Source organism: Electrona antarctica, assembly GCF_951216825.1.
Source record: "Electrona antarctica genome assembly, chromosome: 12".
In the NCBI taxonomy this organism is placed as follows: Eukaryota; Metazoa; Chordata; class Actinopteri; order Myctophiformes; family Myctophidae; genus Electrona; species Electrona antarctica.
The window spans coordinates 28,047,505-28,068,233 of record NC_136793.1 but is presented as its reverse complement, the minus strand read 5'-3'; the positions used below and the strand labels follow the sequence as shown (position 1 = coordinate 28,068,233).

Below are 20,729 nucleotides of genomic sequence, written 5' to 3'. Positions count from 1 at the left end.
AGGAACTTGTGTAGATCTACAGTTGCCTGTACAAGACTGTAAAACATGCTTGACAAAGCGCACACACACACACACTCTCTCTCTCTCTTTTGGTCTTTCTCTCTCTCAGCCTCTTCCTCATCAGTATGCCCGCCCAAATTCGCATCTCTCTCTCTCTCTCTCTCTCTCTCTCTTCCAAGGTAATTCCATTCCAGACAGTCGATGTGCGCACGGCTGGCAACTGCTGCTGCTCTTTGCTGTATAGTTGCTGCTTGCCTGCTTCTCTAGTCTCTTTCTCCCTCTCCCCTCTCTCTCTGGTCTCCTCCCTCCCTCCCTCTCTTTCCATCCCTCCCTCTCATCCAAACGGACACGGACGCGGCATACCTCCACCGAGCGTGCTGGGCTGGAGCGAACTGCCGCCGTCATCCTTGGTGAATTTTACCACTGACATTTATTTCTGTCGCAGAAAAGCTTCGTCGCCGCCGGATAGGAGCTGTCTCTTCTCCCCATACATGATTCGTGGTTTTCTCTCCCTCTGTGCGCCCGTAGGGGGGAAAGGCGGAAATAAGAACATTTCGGAATAGCCTGGGAGTACGTGGTAATGACATAATATGGCACTGCTTCTCCTCGTTTGATATTATAAAAGTAATTCGATTTTTTTCGTATCTGTTCGGCATCACTGTCATTTGAATGTTGGCTTGGAGAAAACCCGAGAGGTGAAATGTAAGTTTTGTCTGTTGGCTTGGTCAGCTGAGGTTTCCGGGTGTTTTAGTGGGATTTATAATTGCGTCGGGGATCTGAAAAAAGCAGGAATCACGACTGGGTCATTAACGGGGAGCCTGAAAACCAGAAACGCAAACAAGAGAGGAAGTGTCCCCCACCTTACTGACTGTGTACTGAATCATTTCCCCGTTTAGCTGATAGGTTTTCCAGACCCTCAGCTCGGCTTTAATGCGTCGGCGTTTGGATGCAGTCGCTCTGCGACTCGGATAGCCAGCATATCTCCTCCTGTCTCAGCATGGTTTGATGTAAGGGGGATTTCAACAGGGTAGCCGACCATTCTGTGATCACTCATTTCTTCCAGCTGAGAAGAAGCCCACTTTCAAGCCAAGAAAGCCTATATCCCGAAAGATATTTCCGAACAATTCCATCTATGGACTAGGAAAGCTTCGAGCCTCCGGATTAAAAGAAGAATAAGAAGTGAAGGAGGGGAAACAACTATTGCTCTAGGCGAGAGAGCTTTGGCTTTTACTCGGTTTTGGGGAGAAATCGTCTTGCGGAGGCAACATGAAAGTTGTTTCGACTGTGATGCTGTTGGTCGTTTTTTGGAGCCGGGAGTTGGAGCCAGTGCTCTCCGATTCAATCATCCACATTGGTAAGTTACTCCGCCTTTCTGCTACTAAATTCATCGCCACATCCAGGCTCACTATGCGTCTGAAATTGAATAGACTGCACATGTTTATTTTATTTTCCATTCATATATTGGTATTATGGTATCACGGGGGAAAACACCCGAACTGTCTATTACATCTCCACATCTCCTTTATTATGCGCCATGCAGTGTGCGCACCCTTACAGATGAAGTTGGCAGCTCAAGCTGTATTGGGGGTCTTTTGGCAATACACTGCTTATGTAAGCTCGCCTCTATCTCCCCGAATTGCTCACTATTCCCACCGTGTTATCCAATTCAGATATTATATGAACAGTAACACGTTCTAAATCGATCATAGCCCACTCTCACGCGGCCAATCACAATAAATGTGACAACCGTCAATGCCTAGCCTACCAAATGGGCTCATTACTAAGTGCGAGTTGTCCGTGTCGTGTGTCTCTGGTCATTGGCGGTGGGTTGCGCGATATTTAAACAGGTGGTTTGGGTGGCGTAATGCTGTCCCGCATGGCAAAGGGATTTGTAGGTGCGGGGGGCGATTTACTGTTTTACTTGAAGCTAATTAATCTGTAATTGCATTCCATATAGGGGCAAAGTGTGGCACTGTTGTTTTGAGTCAGTGTGATTTCGACATCGGGGATGTATCCTATCCTTACATACGATATGTGGCAGCTCTTCTGGCAACCTCGGTGAGGGGAGGGGGAGAGAGAGGGCGACAAACAGCGAGCATGTCTTGCAGGCAGAGAACGCGAGGTGGTGGTGGGCACACATAGTTGGACAGCTCGGTGGCCTCCCTCAAATGGGCGACAGACCAGGGAGACCGGGAGAGAGTAGTGTGACATGCACGGCTCCAACAACACACTTAGGCGCGCGCTCGCGCCGAGCTACCGGCATAAAGGGCTGCCAACACCCCTGGATCCTGCAGGAGTCTCCTGCATTTCGGGCACATGCATGCAGGACCCCTGCATTGTATTTTCTCCTGGATTCGGTATCAAAGTCCCCAAATTCACTAGAACACAGGAACTTAGATCTACATCAAAACGTTTTTTTTGGGGGACCCCTCTGGGCACTGTGGGCAGTGCATGCAATCATACAGAGATGTTCACTTAATGGTTATTGGTTATTATGAAAGATGGGTCTTACATTGCTTCAGTCATCAAATCAATTTCTGTAGACCTACGTTTTGCGTTTTAATGGCTTAAACTCTACCCATCATTTTCCAATGCTAGCAAGCCTGCATGATAAAAGTAACAAACTCCCCAAATTCACCAGAACACAGGAAACTGTTAAAAAGTTTCTGGAGGAAAACCCCATGCTTGAGGAGTCCTCTCTCACCCCTCAAAACATCTCCTGGATTCTCACAGTCCAATGTTTGCAGCCCTGGTCTGTGGACAGGGACGGATTAACCCTCACGAGGGCCCCGGGGCCAGTATTTTTTTGGGGGGGCCATATTGCACACGAATGGATTTTTTTGTTTTCTGTTTTTTTTTATCATCTTTTTGACCTAAATTTAACACAATCAACAGCCAATGAAGGTCCCCAGGAGCCCTTTTCAGGGCCTCAAACCCAGTACCGCACAATCCAGTTTCCCCTGAGGGCCAACAGCCCCTGGGCCGCGGCCCCACCAGTCCAATGGCTAATTTGGCTCTGTCTGTGGAGACCTCTCGTGCCGACCGCACATGGCCCAAGGATGTTACACGCACATTTAAGACATGCACACAGGCTAGTCAAACAGGGACACAGCATGTTATTAGCTCACCGATCTAATCTAAGCCACTGCATTATGCTGCTGCCAAGATGTGAGCACTATAACGCATTTCTGTTTGAACTAGTTAGACCCTCGTGAGGCCCTCGCCTGCTGATTTACGGAACACACCGCGGCCAGTTTGGCAGGCACCTAGGCGGAGCATGCAGTTTGCCTACAGCCGGATGGGCTGTAGGCCTAGTTCTTTCTGGGCTGCAGACCAAGGTGATGTTTCATATTAGGCTGCTATGACATATGACAGCAGTTTGGCCAAGTGAATAGGATTTATGCAGGTCAAGTTGACTGCGAATATGTGTTATCCAATTTGTGAACAATACACAGGGCTAAAACCAGGCAAAGTTCCAAGAAAAATGTATTCTGACACCTTTACATGTGAGATGACACAAATAACACTTAAAGGACCACTTCACACACTTTCAATCTATCTTTATAGGGCCTACGGCTTCGGTACCATTTTTGTCTACTCACTTTGTGTCTCAGAGGAGGGCTGACTGGGTAGTGGATAGTTCTGCATAGTGATATCATCGATGGGGAAGGGGAATCCAAGCATATAGAAACGGCAGGCTTTATAATATTTCTTTCTACTATCCACTCCTGGGATTCCCATAGCCTGGTTATTGGTTAACCACCCCCCCCCCCTTGAAATTGCATTTCCATTCATTTGTGTGGAGTCTGAACCCTGCTAATGCATGGTTGGCTGCTGGAGTACAGTGTTGACAGACAACCCCGTCAGCCAATCAGCGTAACAAAAAAGTGACGTCATCTCCAGTCTCCAACTTTATGGCTTGGCCCCGTCGTATCGCTGCTTGCAGCTATATTTGGTAATTGTATTCACTGCCAGCCGTGTTGATCGGCGTTGGCATTGCCTTGGGGTGGTAAGAATTTACTATTCTGTCCATATTGGGTTGCAACTCGAACGGGGCTGAGTCGGCTCTAGTGAACTTCGCAACGTTCGACGGAAACTCACGCTTTTGTCCAACTGTCATAGGCCTATAGACATTATACAGCATTACATAAACATTGATGGCTGCTCAAATAAGGCTCAATCATGTTGTACGTAGATCAGCCACAGGCCAGCAGCAGCAGCGGGTGTAGTACGTGAGTCTAGATTCTTGGTATAGATTTGAGGTGCCTGCCTGGTATAGAGCAAGGTTAGTTTCTTGATAACTGGGTCTACATTATTGGGTCACTAGGTCTAGATTAGCACAAGCCAATTAACCTTACTGGGCTTATTATGTAACATTCACTTCTCTTGCGTGTTATTTTGATTTGGCTAATTAATCCGTTGCACAGATGCCTATGCTACACACAGTAGAACTAATAGGCGAGAGAATGGTTTGCCACTGAGCACAATTATTGTTGTTTTATGTGTGTCCACAAACAGGATTTTACTTTAGAGAAGAATCCGAGTTTTATAATTGTTTTTAGCTGGTCATCAGAGTCTAGTGCAGTATAGTCTAAGCCACAGATTAGTAATGCAAACACTATGTTTGAGACAGCAGAATATTTATTGTATTTTTCTATACCTTTCTGTCCCATGTCAGTTCATTCTGTAAATGTAGACTTCATTAATGATTACTAGAGAAGTACACCAAATCACCTCCAGTTTACACAGAGGTCCAGGAAAGACACAGAAAAGTGGGGGCAAATTTAGTTACATAGATAATGAGCGAGCTTGGCTTGCCCTCTTTAACCCTGTAGTTGAAGCCAGGCAACTGTGTGATGTCCAATTAGTAGGGAAGTCAGCAAAAGCTGCATGTAGTGGAAAATCTCTTTTTTCTCCCTTGCTAGATATAGTATAGAAACATCCTGTAAGCAGTAGCCTATGATTTTGGTAGATTGTTTTTCATGGGATAAACGTGTGTGTGTGTGGATTGTGAGCACACACCTGCGTACCTGTGTTTGTGTATGTTCTGGAAGAAGTGCAAGTGGGTGGTTATTTAAATCGAGTAGGTCCCGCATTATTTCTTTAATCAATAGTTCATTTCCCTGCTGACCACAAGTCCTGTGAATAACATCAAAAGGTTATCGCCCCAAAAACAACACCTCTCTTTCTCATTCCTCATCTGTCTCTTTCCATGCTTCCTCAGCAAGTGATGGAAATGCCAGACAAACCCTGAAACCTTTGCTCACCGAAACCAATTGAAAGCAAATTATAAAGTTTAAAATTAGGTTATTTCTTTAAACCGGCAGCCAAACCGTGTATTGACTGTGCGAGTATTGAATGTGCGAGTATTAATGCAGGGTTACTATATTCAGCACTGGCATCACAATGACATGTCACAAGTATTCCCTGTTTAATCTCTTTTGCTGCTGAAGAGGGAGATGGACAGACGTGCGTGCATGTGTCAACGAGGGACAGAGTAAGAAGAAGGAAAATACAGAGAGAAGAGAGGTGGAAAGATAAGAAGCAGTGCCATCTCTCGCAGCCCGTATCTCTGTATTGGGAACTATCAACCTTTCTTTATCTATTGTTAGCATTCTCTGAGGCATTGATCTGAACAGCAGCAAACCTTTTTTAACTTGCAGACATTACATATAATTGCGCTGCTGGAATGTGGTACATCCCTCTCTACTGTATCTCTCTCCTCTCTCTCTTCTAATGATCAGCATGCAGATGGGGGGGAGCCTGCGTGCCTCTCATCTACCACAGCACCGTGCACTGCATGGCAATGGCTCAAGTGTGTGTGTGTGTGTGTGTGTGTGTGTGTGTGTGTGTGTGTGTGTGTGTGTGTGTGTGTGTGTGTGTGTGTGTGTGTGTGTGTGTGTGTGTGTGTGTGTGTGTGTGTGTGTGTGTGTGTGTGTGTGTGTGTGTGTGTGTGTGTGTGTGTGTGTGTGTGTGTGTGTGTGTGTGTGTGTGTGTGTGTGTGTGTGTGTGTGTGTGTGTGTGTGTGTGTGTGTGTGTGTGTGTGTGTGTGTGTGTGTGTGTGTGTGTGTGTGTGTGTGTGTGTGTGTGTGTGTGTGTGTGTGTGTGTGTGTGTGTGTGTGTGTCATCTCATCCTGAGTCCTGACAGCCAATCAGCGTTGATGTTGTCCGGAACCCCGGAAATGTTTTGGTTGTATCCAGTTCCAACTGAACTAACCGCCGGGACTTGGCAACGGTGGAAAAAAACAATATACAAAAATATGTAAAAACGTAGAAAATAAAGGATATAGTAGCAGGAATTATGTTAAATATATTGAACCGAGCCATCTTGGGTGAACTAGTGGGTCCATATTTGGTTACACTCCCAAAGTTAAATATAAGCGAGGAAGAAGAGGGAATGTGTAAGTGAAGATTGAAACTTGTGACAGGTTGCCAGATAGGTCAGATAGGGTCTAAATTAGCTTGCTTTGCTTGCTGTTATATTGAGCCCGATGTAAAATATTAAACTTGATTAAAGAATGTCTTGCACAGAGTTGATTGCTTTGAGTGCCTCTGTCTAATACGGATCTGAAAGAGTGAAATCTATCAGCCACTCATGGCAGGGCTAGATACAGTATGCACAGTGCACATGTGTTGATGTTTAGAGTGCATGTTACTGACTCCTCGTGCATCAGAAACACATCAGCTAGTTAGATGCATACACACTGCACAGCCGTTAAACTAGAAAAAGTGCCCTTCTGGGCACAGGTCTCCACCAGGAGGATAGGAGTGTGTGTGACTTGTGTGTGATGTTTGGCAAAATGTTTAGGAGCAATATAAACGTGTGTGTGTGTGTGTGTGATGCGGCTTGGCCTGTTGTAGCGCCACCATGAGGCTGATTTGAAAACTGTCAAGTGGCATTTCTTCCAAACGCCTAGTGGGAATATGCATGCACAGTTTCACCACAATCGGACGCTGCGTTGAGTAGTTGTGGCTACTCCTGAAAAGTTTAGAAGCCATACAATGAGGGTGGATTATGAGAAATGAGAAGTCTTGATCACATGACTATGGAGAGCATGTGTACCGATTTGCGTGAAATTTGGATAAAATCTGAAGGAGTAATATTAGAAAATGTGTTTTACATATGTCGGCCTCCTGGTGGCGCTATAAAGAGCAGATGTGAAAAACTCCAGGCAAAGGTTTTTCCTTGGCCTATAGGGAGTTGGCATACAAAGTTATCCATAGATCTGTGCAGTTAGAGGTAAAAACACTTTTCAGCTAGTTATAGCGCCACCATGAGGCCGAGTTGAAAATGTTCATGTGGCATTTCTTCCTCGGCCTAGTGGGAATGTGCGTGCACAATGTGTTCATGATTTGCAGCATTTTGTTTGAAACTGAGCACTCCTGCGAACTTTGGAAGCCAATCTTAGCCAATCAGGATGGAGTCCTAGAGAGACTGTGTACCAATTTGCGTGATGTTTGGACAAAATCTGTAGGTGTACAGTCCAAAAACTTGTTTTGCACAAAGCGGCGGCCTCTTGGTGGCGCTATAACAGGCCGTTCTGGAAATTTTGGGGCAGAGGTTCATCGTTGACATCCAGGGAGTGTGTGTGCAAAATTTGGCATCGACCGGGTTAACAGTGCCAGAGATTAGCTGTTCACAGACGGAAGGATGGACACACACACACACACACACAGACACACGGACGGACGGACGGAGTGCAAAACATACTCTCTCCCCATGCCTTCGGCCTGGTGGAGACAATGAGCACTGAGTGTTTTGCTGTGAACACACACACCAGCATAAACTCTCTCTCTCTCTCTCTCTCTCTCTCTCTCTCTCTCTCTCTCTCTCTCTCTCCCCCTCTCTCTCTCTCTAGGTTTCTGTCTGTCTGTCTGTCTCTCTCATACACACATACAGTATGCACACACAATGAGCCCATTATGACATCAATCATTGGAGGATCACATAGCATATGTTTTAATAGGAGCTCAATGCTTGGTAGATTAATTTGCATCATTCATAGCTTTTCAATCAATTTAAATGTCAAATTCAGATTCAAAATGGCATTGTGTGGATAACACCCTACTGTATGTGATGTCTCTTCTCCATTCATAAACTTACTCCACTAATAATGCTTTGTTTTCTGCACCAAGGCAAACCTCTAGTACACAAGTTAATTCATATTGAGTACTGGGAATTGTGGAAAACATTAGAATCACTTGATATTGACTATTAAAAATAATTTGCCATATACAAGTTACACAAATAATACGTGCCAGGTAAGTAATACTGAAAAATGAAAAACATTACATGTTCTGTGAGTCAGTTTCTTCTGACATGGCTGTTGCACAGATTTTTTTTTTTAAATGTTGCCCTTATGTATTTCTCTGGTTGACAGACCAAATTAAACAATCGGCAATTTGGCAGTTTAAAAACTACACAAACACTTTCTCCCGAAAAGCTGATTGGAGAGATAAGGTTTTGGCAGCTACCTTCAGCCTTTGAACTTGCATCATAAAGGAACTCAAATATGTAATTTCTTTAGACAATGAGTTGATTTAAGTAACCCTATTCTTAGAGAAACAGACTTGAGTTAAAATGTACTTGGATCGCTTTTTTCATCAACACCAAATCTCTTCGCCAAAATTAACCGTTCTACAAGCTCACAATGCGCCGCAACGCGACACATTGTGAGCTTGTACATCTGCTATTTTTGGCTAATGTTCCCCCTCAAACCCCATTTGGGCCAGGGTGCTTCCTCTCTGTGACAGAGTTGGAGCAATAATCAAGCATTACAAAGTGGCAGAAGACAGGAGAGGAAAGTCAACATTTGTGTGAGATGAGATTGAGCATTGCAAAAATAGTTAGAGAGTGCGGAAGACGGTTGGACTGGATGATATTTGTTTGTTTAAAATACAGGAGGATTGGTGTCGTTAAGGAAGGAGGCGAACGAGAAGGATCCTGCTCTCACATAGAAGCAGTGTTTCTTTTCTTGTTGCAGTGTCTCTGTTCACTCTTGGGAGGAAATGAGTGAGAGAGAGGGCGATAACGAGATCTGTGGCTTAGGGAGAAGCGAGAGAGATTTCTGTTTTTGGGATGCTGAACAAAGAGTGGAGAGATTGGAGAAAAAAAAGTGTCCTGGCGTAACTTGGTTCTTATTTGGCAATGATGCCATTTCTATGGAGAAGGAATTCTAAGCATCTCTGTTTCTGAATGGCTGTTCCTCTCCTGTTTTGTTTACCCGTTTCACAGTTGTCATCACCACTTCCTTTTTAGAACTACCACCTACTGTGTTTGTGCACGCGTGTGTGTGTTGTGTGCGAATGTGTACATGTCATGACAATGGTCTGAAAGTATTTGCATGCATACAGTACATGTGTGCAAGGGCTTGAAGTGTGTGTGTGTGTGTGTGTGTGTGTGTGTGTGTGTGTGTGTGTGTGTGTGTGTGTGTGTGTGTGTGTGTGTGTGTGTGTGTGTGTGTGTGTGTGTGTGTGTGTGTGTGTGTGTGTGTGTGTGTGTGCGCGCGCGCGACTGCTTGTGTGTCAACTCGTAAGGACTGCAGAATTCACTGTACCGTATATGAAGCACTTAAAGTTGGAGTGCCGTGTTTTTTTTCCCACCCTAAAACGTGATCATCAGGCTTATTGGGGTGCTGCTGGCCTAATGGTCCACTGGTCCAGGCATTAGGTATTATTAATATATAGGAAGTTCTTTTTCAAAAAAGTGTACAGTATTTGTTAAAATTACGTTTTATTTTGTGGACACGCCCACCAGTTCATTAAGTATGGTTGGCTTGCCTGGTGGGTGGTGATCCACCTGAACTGAAGCCGCACCCACAGCTGTTGCTGTATGATAAAGGGGGAGGGGTTAGGGGAGGGGATGATATTGTGATGTCACTGGTTTTTTTCATTGGCACGTTTGACTGTCAAGGTTTCAGCCTCCAGGAAGAAACCCTAAATTCAAAGGGCAGTGATGTAATTAGGTTTTCAATGTAATGGGTCCCGGGACCCAGGGGTGGTCTTTTAGATGGGTCCCAGGGACATTTTATGAGTCCTACTTCAACAACGTTAGAGTACAGTCCGTACTGAGTACAGTATTGCATCATAATGTCCTTTGAGATATGTATTATAGTTGCGTGTTGTGTTGTTGACAGATGTGCTGGGCCATGTTCTTTTCTCTGTGGAGATTTAGCTGTGTGTGTGTGTGTGTGTGTGTGTGTGTGTGTGTGTGTGTGTGTGTGTGTGTGTGTGTGTGTGTGTGTGTGTGTGTGTGTGTGTGTGTGTGTGTGTGTGTGTGTGTGTGTGTGTGTGTGTGTGTGTGTGTGTGTGTGTGTGTGTGTGTGTGTGTGTGTGTGTGTGTGTGTGTGATCGAGAGCATATTGGCATCCTCTTGTGAAAGGGAGAGAGTGAGAGCACCCGTGACAACTGTACTGTACCTGGGCAGTGATGCAGAACAAGAGGGAGAGAGAGGGGGGGGGGGGGGGGGGGGCAGTCGATGGAATGAGAAACAATTGTATGTTTCCCTAAGTATGTTTGTCTGCATTTGTGTGTGTGACTGTGTGCGTGTGCGTCAGAGCTAGACTGACATGAGGCTTTGAGAAGAGGCATGATCGCTGGTGTGAGACTGACTGCAGATGTATAGCGTGTGAGAGACAGCTGCAGCAAGCAGTGGTGCAGGTAGAGCAGGCCAGATGCTCAGAACACAGCATGTTTGTCCCTGGATGACTGTGTGTGTGTGTGTGTGTGTGTGTGTGTGTGTGTGTGTGCTCGTGTCTGTCTGTCTGTCTGTCTGTCTGTCTCTTTGTTTGTGCTCGCAAGCGTGTACATATAGACATGCACATTCTGAATGTCTTCAATCACATCTTGATTTGCATACTTCTTTTAATTTCAAAACCATGCAAGGCACCAACCTGCACATCAGGAGCAATTAGGGGTTCAGAGTCTTGCTCAAGGACACTTCGACACTAACTCTGGTGGAGCCCGGGTTCGAACTGGGAATCTTGCGGTTGCCATCCGGTCACTCTACCCCTGAGCCACTGCCGCCCCAGATAATGACCTATTATTCTGTTTATGAAATCACAATCTTTATTTAGCTCATTAGCTCAAGTTGGCTGCACAGCTCTGGGCTAGTTGAATCAACAGGGACTAGCTAATGTCTCGGTCAGACAACCCCACGATTTCCAGGGAAACAGAGATAATACTCCCAAAAAAGGTTTTTATTTTGAGAGCTAATTGTGCTGAAAATCTGCTGTTTTCTCTATCAGTGGGTCGCAGGGTTACGTTAAATAACTCTTTTGGGTCTCAAGCTGAAAAGTTAGTGTGTCATTGCTCTGTTTTCTGTTTAATTAATTATTATTATTTTTGAGTGGTGCGACCACTCCTATAGACAGCTATGTGGGTCGCTGGCTGGCTGTGTCCGAGCACGAAATATTAACTATATATATATGATGATTTCGGGTGTGACAGTACAGTACAGTACAGTACAGTACAGTACAGTACAGTACAGTAGAGGGACCCCCTGGAGACCCCCACACGGTAACAGTCATTTCTCAACCATATCGAACGCGGGGCGGCTCGCCCCCCTGGGCACGTTCCTGGGGGTCTGGATATTCCGGGGACCCCCTGGGGACCCCCACGCGGTAACTGTCATTTCTGGACCGTTTTGGAAGCGGGGCGGCTTGCCGGAACCGGGCCGGCACCCTGGGTGCATTCCTGTGGGCCTGGAACTCCCGGGGAACCCCACACGGAGTTGCACCACTCACTTCGCATGGGTGTGATTTTTTTTAAATAAAAGTAAAATCCTGCTAGTAAAAATAAATACATACTGTTTTCTGGTGGGGTATTTATTTATTTTGTAAGTTGGAGGCTCACATACTGTACATGATTTCTTGCCCTTCAGTAATTATTTTGAAATAAGAAGCATGACATTTCACAACTATTTTCAGCTCTCTAGGCATTCTCAACCCCCCCGCACTAGTAGGCAGAATTCAACATGATATTCCATTACTATTATTATTCAGAAAAGGGAGATAATGCAAATCTGCTGAACAAACATTGAAATGCAGTCAAGTGATATTCTAGTCTGCATTCACATGCAATGAGTGCAATTCATCTATATAATCATGCTAATGATGGGAGAAACTTCAAAGCAATGCATAATGTTCCGGCCGAGGAGGGGGGGGGGGGGGGGGCGTGCGTGTGTGCGTGTGTGTGTGTGTGTGTGTGTGTGTGTGTGCGCGTGCGTGCGCGTGCGCACTTGTGTTGATGTCCATTTGAACCTACAGTATTTGATGTCTGTAAAGTCTATTTTATTCTATTGTTACAGTTCACTGGCTCTCCATAGCTGACCCCCCCCCCCCCCCCCCCTCTCTCTCTCAATGTGTTGCATAGCCCCTCGCCCTCTCATTCTCTTTTATTGTGCCATTCTGTCAGTCTTCATGCTCACTCTCCCCTGACACAAACACTGTCTGTACTGCGTTTCACTGTGGCAGAAAGCTCATCGTGTGTGTATGTTTATATGTATTTGTTTTTTTTGCATGAATCTCCTGTGTATATGCGTGCATGCTCGTGTGTATTTGTTTGTGTGTATGCGTGCGTGCGTCCGTGTGTGCATGCATGGGCATGAGACACACTCCAGACAACACACTCCATATTTGGGTGTACAGTTGGGTGCCACCAACATTGTCCCTTATCATTTGACCCATTTAGGCCTGACCTCAAAATTTAAAAAAAATCCTTCTAAATCCTCCAGTTTTCTGAAATAAATATTTTCACGATTTTTCAAAAATAGCAGACCTACAAGCTCGTAGCGCGCCACTCGGTGGCGCGCTATGAGCTTGTAGATCTGCTATTTTTCAATAGCTAAATTATAACATAATGTTTAAAACACCAAAAGGGCTTCCTGCCCAAAAACTGTCCTTGTAGCGTCAAAGTCCTAAACTTTGGGCTACTGGCTGCCCGATGCCGAGGGTCTAGTCATGACGTGTGATAAAAAGACTGATGTACAAACGTTGACTTAAAGTTCAAAGATGATATTTATTCACTGTAACTTGTAATTAAATAAAACAAAAGAGTGTCAAAACCATATCAATCAACAGCCTGTCTCACAGTCAAAAAACTGTTCGCCTTCACATCAGGACAACACCAGAGTATTCAATCGGATCTCATTAAGTATCCTGGCCAACCTTGGCCTTGACCAAGCCCTTGAAAATGACGTCATCAAAAAACATAGAAATAAAATGAACAGAAAAGAAATGGCTCTTACAGTCCTTTTGCGCAGATCACGCAAACCTCAGCAAAAAGAAAAGGACAATATCGATGGCCTCCAACTGTAGCTACATTGGGAACTCCTTATGGTTATGGTCGAGTCATTGTGACATGAGCCTCCGGCCGGTCCATTCAAATCCCGCCTCTCGTTTATGCATGAATTGTAGCCTCTGCGATTTGGAAATTGCAGTAGTTCATAATTCATATTTAGATACAATATATACGCCATTACGCCTTGGAGCACACGCGATGCATCGTTCGCTGCGTGTCTGCATGGTTACATCGTTTGTTTCATGTTGTATTTCACCCTATTCTGTGTTTCTCTGAGTCTGACATTTCATCTTCCGCAGCGCAGTGAGTGAACCCAACCTATACGTGCAGACTACAAAGTAACTATGCAGAACCCACAACTACAGACATTGCCCCACAGATTAAAAATGCAAGGGAAGCACCATTTATAGCTTCATGAAATCAGTTTTCGTCACTGTAGCACGCTGAGTGATAATGATCCACAGCCGTTTGCTCTTCTTGCCGAGACTCCGATGCAATTGATATCATTTTGTAACAACGCTGTTTTTTTTCACTGTTTCACAACTTTTCATTGTGCATGCAGCTTGTCTGTCTGCTGCTGTTCTCTCAGAGAGAGAAACCTAATTTAAACATCGCAGCACGACGTGTGCCTAAAATAGCAGACCCACAAGCTCACAAGGCGTCATGGACGTGACGCATTATGAGTTATTATGAGTAGGTCTGCTATGTTTTTACAACATTTTGCCCGAAGATTGCATACTGGATTATACTAATAATAATATAATAATACAGGCCAGTGTCTTAAATGTTATTCAGGTCAGGGACCCCTTAGTTGTGGGATCAAGCAGGGACCCCCACTAGATAGGCTATTATATAAAACTGTGTTGCAGATTAAACTGAACATAGACAGCACTATTATCAGTGTATGACATGTAAATTAATGTTTTGTGTTTATTTGTTTCATTATCCTTTCTATTAATATGTTGGATTAATGTTAGTAATCCATGAATGATATTTAATCTCTTAAACCCTCAATACACAAAACCTCAAATTGACCTTTGGAAAATAAAAAAGGTTTCTATCACAAATATTTGGCAGCCCCCCTGTAATAACTCGAGGACCCTGTAGGGTTTCCGGACCCCCTGTTGAATAATGATATCCTATATGATTCGTGATACATGTTTTGGGAAATTAATGTGGGCTTTAATATAAATCCTGTGTTGAATCGCCATCAAATCGCATCGAATCACATTGCATTGTCCAGAATTTAATCGACATCAAATCACATCGTATCGGCAGGGATTCAATGTATCGTATCGGTCGCTGACAGTGTATCGAGACGTGTATCGAATCAATACACGCACACGCACGTCACACACACACACACACACACACACACACACACACACACACACATATATATCGCCCTGTGTTGACTCATCTCCTCTAGAATGATGCCCTGCTGAGTGCAGATGGATGAGCAATTCACACTTTCAAATAAATATATTGTATACCAATACCCAAATATCCTGGTGAATCATTGAATAAACTCTAGAATCATTGCCCTGTGAATCTGCATCAATATCCTTCTGGTTAGCCTTACCTTCATTCTGCTTAATCTAATCTAAACCATGTGAACACTAGCATCCCTATTCTGGGCATGTCATAATGGGTGAACTTTTTGCGAAAATGGAACATAGGCTATTTTCAGCAAATGTGGTGTAGTGGTAAATAAAAAAGAATAAGAAGAATAAGAAAAAAAGAGGTGGCCATGTACTGTATACATACTGTAAGGTATACTTGACCAGTCTAAACATAACCTTATCTCAAACCCGTATACAAGGCCAGTCTAACCATAACCTTATCTCAACCCCCACACTTCCACTAGGCTCGTCTGATCACAATTGCATTAATCTTATCCCTGTCTACCGCACTCTATTGAAACAAGGTAAAGTGCAGACCTTTCAGGTAAACCGACTGGGATATGTTCAAGGAATCTTCTAATGATATTGATGAGTTAACAGACGTTGTGAGCAGTTGGGTTTCATATTGTGAAAACATTGTTATCCCTGAAAAAACGGAGTATGTGTATGCATGGGCATGAGACACACTCCAGACAACACACTCCATATTTGGGTGTAGCTACATTGGGAACTCCTTATGGTTATGGTCCATAGTGGTACCAAAATAAAGAACCCTATGGAACTGAACGACTTCCGACCTGTTGCCCTGACCTCTCTGGTTATGAAACAATTGGAAAAATTGGTTAAAACAACATATGTTAGACCCCTTTCAGTTTGCCTACAGAACCAGGAGAGGTGTGCAAGACGCCTCATCGACCTTACTGAACCTTCTATACAAACATTTAGAAGGCAGTAAGAAGCACGCCAGGCTGCTCTTTGTTGATTTTTCATCAGCCTTTACTACAATACAGCCTCATGTTCTGGCGGACAAACCTATTCACTTATTCTATTTAGATGCGGGTCTTGTAGACTGGATCCTTGACTTTCTTACTAATAGGTAAAAGTCAATGGAATTTTATCCAGCCCACTAACATCTTCTACCGGCTCACCTCAGGGTTGTGTATTGTCTGCCTTTCATTTTATACACAAATGATTGTGTGAGTCGCCACGCCAATAGATCCATTATTAAGTACGCTGATGACTCCATCATAGTCAGCCTGCTTGATGATGATGAAGTTGGTCATGGCCAAGTTCTTGAGGATTTTCTCTCCTGGTGTGGGGATGCCTTTCTCCAATTGAATGTCGCAAAAACCAAGGAGATGTGCGTTGACTTCAGGAGATCCCCCCCCCCCCCCAGTTCCCCAGAGCAGTGTTGTCCATGGTGAGCAAGTTGACCTGATAACCACCTATATATATTTGGGCATTACATTTGACAGCAAGCTGAAATTTGATGTGAACTGTCAAATGCTGTGTAAAAAAAGGTCAACAACGCCTATTTTGTTTAAGGAAGCTTGCCAACTTTCAGTTTAATGAAACTGTTCTACAGTGCTTTCATTGAGTCAGTTATCGCCTCCATAATTTGTTGGTATGGAAACCTGAACCTAAAGGACAAAAAACACCTCAGTAGGATTGTGAGAACGGCATAAAAGATAGCCGGAGTAAATTTCAGTAGCCTGGATCATGTATTCCAAAGACGGGTGCATTTGTATGGACAACTCGCATCCCCTCAGCTCTGAATACAGGCTGCTCCCTTCTGGCCTCCGCCTAAAGGTCCCAGGGGCCACTAGTAACAGATATAAATTGTCCTTTGTGCCTGTATCTATCCAGGCCTTAAATGCTGATATTGAGGAGGAGGTAACTTTGTCGCTTCTTGTATTTTGAGTGGTGCAAACCACTCCAATAACCAGCTTTGTCTGTATCTATGTATCTATGTATGTGTGTACCTGTACGTGGCCCCACGTACAGGTGAGCATGGTTGCTATGGTTAGTGTGTGACGTCACTGCACCACTCAGTTCACACGGGTGTGATTTTTTTTTTAAATATACAACTGTTCTTGCAAGTGATGATGAATTCCAATGCTACACTGATAACTTGAACTGACTTCCTGTTTTATTGTTTTTATGTGTACCATGTGACTTTACTGTATTTGATGTGATTTATGTTGTCTGCCTGTTATGATGCTTGCTGTAAAACAAATCGCCCCTCGGGGACAAACTAATGAATGAACCTGAACCTGAACAGGCACACTTCTAAACTTAACCATTATGCTTTACAGTAAAATGTTTGTGTTATTTTTACCGTGAGCGTGTACAAATCTTACCAAATGGACCAGCCTGCTTTATACTAAGTTGTACAACAGTGTCTCACACTGAAAATGGCAGATCTACAAACTCACAATCACAGCGTAGTCACAGCGTAGAAGTGAGCTACATACAACTCAACAACTCGTGTGTAGTGAACTCTTAGGATTTGCTGTGGGAGAGGTGAGGTGAAATCACGAGGTTCAGGCAATGTAAATCATTAGTGAGTGAGTAATTGGATGAATTCAGTAATGGCGTCAAGGAATTATTACATTTTGTACTGCATCCATTTAATATGTCTGTCGAGACTTTAACGTGTGTGTGTGTGTGTGTGTGTGTGTGTGTGTGTGTGTGTGTGTGTGTGTGTGTGTGTGTGTGTGTGTGTGTGTGTGTGTGTGTGTGTGTGTGTGTGTGTGTGTGTGTGTGTGTGTGTGTGTGTGTGTGTGTGTGTGTGTGTGTGTGTGTGTGTGTGGGTGTGGCATGAATCTCCATCACTGGGGCTGATTCGATACGCATCTCGATACACTGCCAGCGATACATTACATTGAATGCCTGCTGATGCGATACGATTCACCCCCCTGGTTATTGTAGAATTGTTAGATTACTAATCATATACTGTAGTACATGGGTCTTCAACAGGGGCCCCGGACCTCTCAGAGTTATTACAGGGAGGCTGCCAAATATGTGTGTGATAGGAACCGTTTGAGGTTTCAAGGCTTTTAGTATTGAGGGTTTAAGAGATTAATCCATTTTGACCTGAGATCAGATTCTAAAAATGTCTTCTACATCCTGACAGTTTTCTGAAAAAGCTATGTTTCTATGTCAGTCGTTCTTCGATTTTTCAAAAATAGCAGACCTACAAGCTCGTAGCGCGCCACTCGGTGGCGCACTATGAGCTTGTAGATCTGCTATTTTTCAATAGCTAAAGCATAACATAATGCACCAAGCATAACACCAAAAGGGGTTCCCACCCAAAATGGGTTAAATAGCATTCATAGATTGTTACTAACATAAATCCAAAATATTAATAGACAAAACTTTAATTTACATGTCACACACTAATGATAGTGCTGTCAAACAAGTTATGTTTAGTTTAATCTGCAAGCAACACAGTTTTTTTTTATAATTGCCTAGTGGGGGTCACTGCTTGACTTGGCTAATAAGGCATCCTTGACCTGAAAAACATTGAAGACCCTGGCCTGTATTATTATATTATATTAATATAATCCAGAATTATGCAAAGTGTAAAAACATAGCAGACCTACAAGCTCACAACACGTCGCATCCACGATGCGTTGTGAGCTTGTGGGTCTGCTACTTTAGTGCTGTAAGGCAGGGGTTCTCAACGTTTTTGGCTGAGGACCCCCGGAAATGCTTTGGCTATGTCTCTTCAGTTGCTCACTGTGTGCTGGTAGCTGCGGAAGATGAATGTCAGTCAGAGTCCCGTCTATTTGTTGTTGTTGCTGATGGTGCATTCAAGATAGGTGAAATACAGCATGAATAAACCTAGCCTGGTTAATAAACCAGACCGAATCAGCCGTTGGCAAAAAAAAGTTGCCTACCAGCGGATTACGGTCTGGCGAGGCTCAGTAGCACGCCTCTTTCCTACAGCAGAGAACAGGTCGGACCAATCGGGACACGGTATGCAATATAGGCGGGCTTTGGTACAGTGACGTTCAATGCTTGAGACTTTTGACTGACAGTAGCTCTGACCAATTGCGTCAAAGAGAAAATGTTCCCCGGGAAATGAAATCCAAGTGGAGCCAGCCCAGACTGATATACCGCGACAGTGTTGTGTGATATTAGTCTGGCTTATTAGCCAGGCTAGAATAAACCAATGTAACCATGGATTTTACTGATGCAGATAGGCCGCGAGCGATGCAACGCGATTTCAGTCGTCAATTGTATCCGATACACACTGAATGAACCGATGCACTCGCATCGCACACATTTATATCGATTTTCCAATTTGTATCGATTCATTTCCACATGTCTAGTGTGTGTGTGAATGAGTGAGTGAGAGAGAGAAAACATTTTGAAATTATGCCTTAAGTACAATACTGGTATGCCCTCTGCACCCCTCTCTCTCTCTCTCTCTCTCTCTCTCTCTCGTCTCACGTTTACCATTTAAAATCATTTACCATTTAAAACCATTCATTATGTCCATTGTCTTTCCTTCCACTTCTCTCTCTTTCACTCGCATCTTGTGCTCTCCCAACCTTTCTCTCTCTCACACTCCTCCTTTCCTGTAGTCCCACTCCCCCCCGGGTGTATACAATGCAATTACAGAAACAGAGGGGTGTAAAAACCATTTAGCTAATCACCATTGTGAATTGTTTGTTTGACACACTTGGCACATGTGTACAGCTGTCTTTCTGACTGTGTAGGTGCCCATTTGGTTCTCTGCATTTACTCACGTTTTCCTAAACAGATAAACAAAAGACAATACATAAACAAATTAGGGTGGAGAAAAGAGAATGGATTATAAATGCTGCACATATCATAGAACTGGAGGCACATCTAATTTTCCAATTTAGGCATTTAGCAGACACTCCTAATCCAGAGCGATATACAGTAAGCAAGAACAACACAAGGTAATACATCAAATACATATAAATAGTCAACTAGGTTCATACATAATTAAGAACCTAACATCTAAAATGACATATTTTAACCGTTGCATGCGCCTTCAAGGTCTGCGAGGCTAGGGCAGTGCTAGGGGCTAAGGTGGGGTCTGAAGAGGTGAGTTTTCAGACTATGGCGGAAGAAAACTCACCTTCATGTTATAATTTCATTAGTTAAAAAACATCACTCATGTAACACTGGAGGGTAGATGTTTTGTGATTTGTTGAGTTCTCTTTTCTTTATTTTTTCCCTGAACTACAACATTGTTAGTGTGTGCCACCAAACATTTTAGTAGAACAATATGTCAGTGATCAGCTATATGTGGGAAAGGACACTTTAGATTTCATACCTTTTGATTTGGCACTCCTACTTGAAGACTTGCTTTGGCAACATGCAATTCTCTATATTGCAACACTTATATGGATGTGTTTATGTTTATTCCCATACTGAATAGCCTTCAAGGGTTAGGGTTGGCCAGTTGAGCTTATGAAAGAAATGTTCATTAACAAGGGGCATCATTTGGGGTCCAAGAAGGTGGTTTTATATGTGAACATTTTCAAAAAAATATTTTAATTTATTTTTAATTGTGAAAATATCTGATCTATAAGCTCACACGTTGTGAGATTTGCTATTTTTCTGGTAATTAGGACTGCTTTTTTTGCCACCCTAGTATTTTTCTGAAATGACTGCATCTAACCCAAAGAATGTGCAGTATCTACAGTATACTGTATTGTAAGAATGGGGATTGTTATATAACCTGCTTTTCAGTGCTGCTGGTCAGGCTACTACTTGGCCTCACTCCCCGAACACACCTCACCCCTGCCCACTTTGACAGGCTGGAATAGCTTAGGGTTGATGACAGAGTACAGCATCGGGTCTGGTAATGGGTCTGGTCCACAAGATTCGCTACACCACCATGATACCCATGTGCCTGTCTAAATACTTTAATGTCAACGAAGTTCACACCCACAACACCAGAGGGAGTTCAACAAACCATGTGCAACCCAGATTCGGCACAAACAAGGGACTAAATTAATTTCGCTCCTACAGTATGTCACCAAA

The 20,729-nt window shown here is 43.7% G+C and overlaps 1 protein-coding gene across 2 annotated transcripts in view; it reads left to right on the top strand.

The window, feature by feature from the left end:
- Window positions 1-350: 350 nt before the first annotated feature.
- Window positions 351-20,729, top strand: part of grid2 (glutamate receptor, ionotropic, delta 2) — a gene marked incomplete at its 3' end in the record, with an annotated part of 744,548 nt that continues 724,169 nt past the window's right edge. For both annotated transcript variants that reach the window (XM_079516745.1, XM_079516744.1), the window contains exon 1: window positions 351-1,354. In XM_079516745.1, coding sequence (XP_079372871.1) covers window positions 1,267-1,354 — 88 coding nt within the window. In that variant the 5' untranslated portion in view covers window positions 351-1,266. The remainder of the gene's footprint in view (window positions 1,355-20,729) is intronic.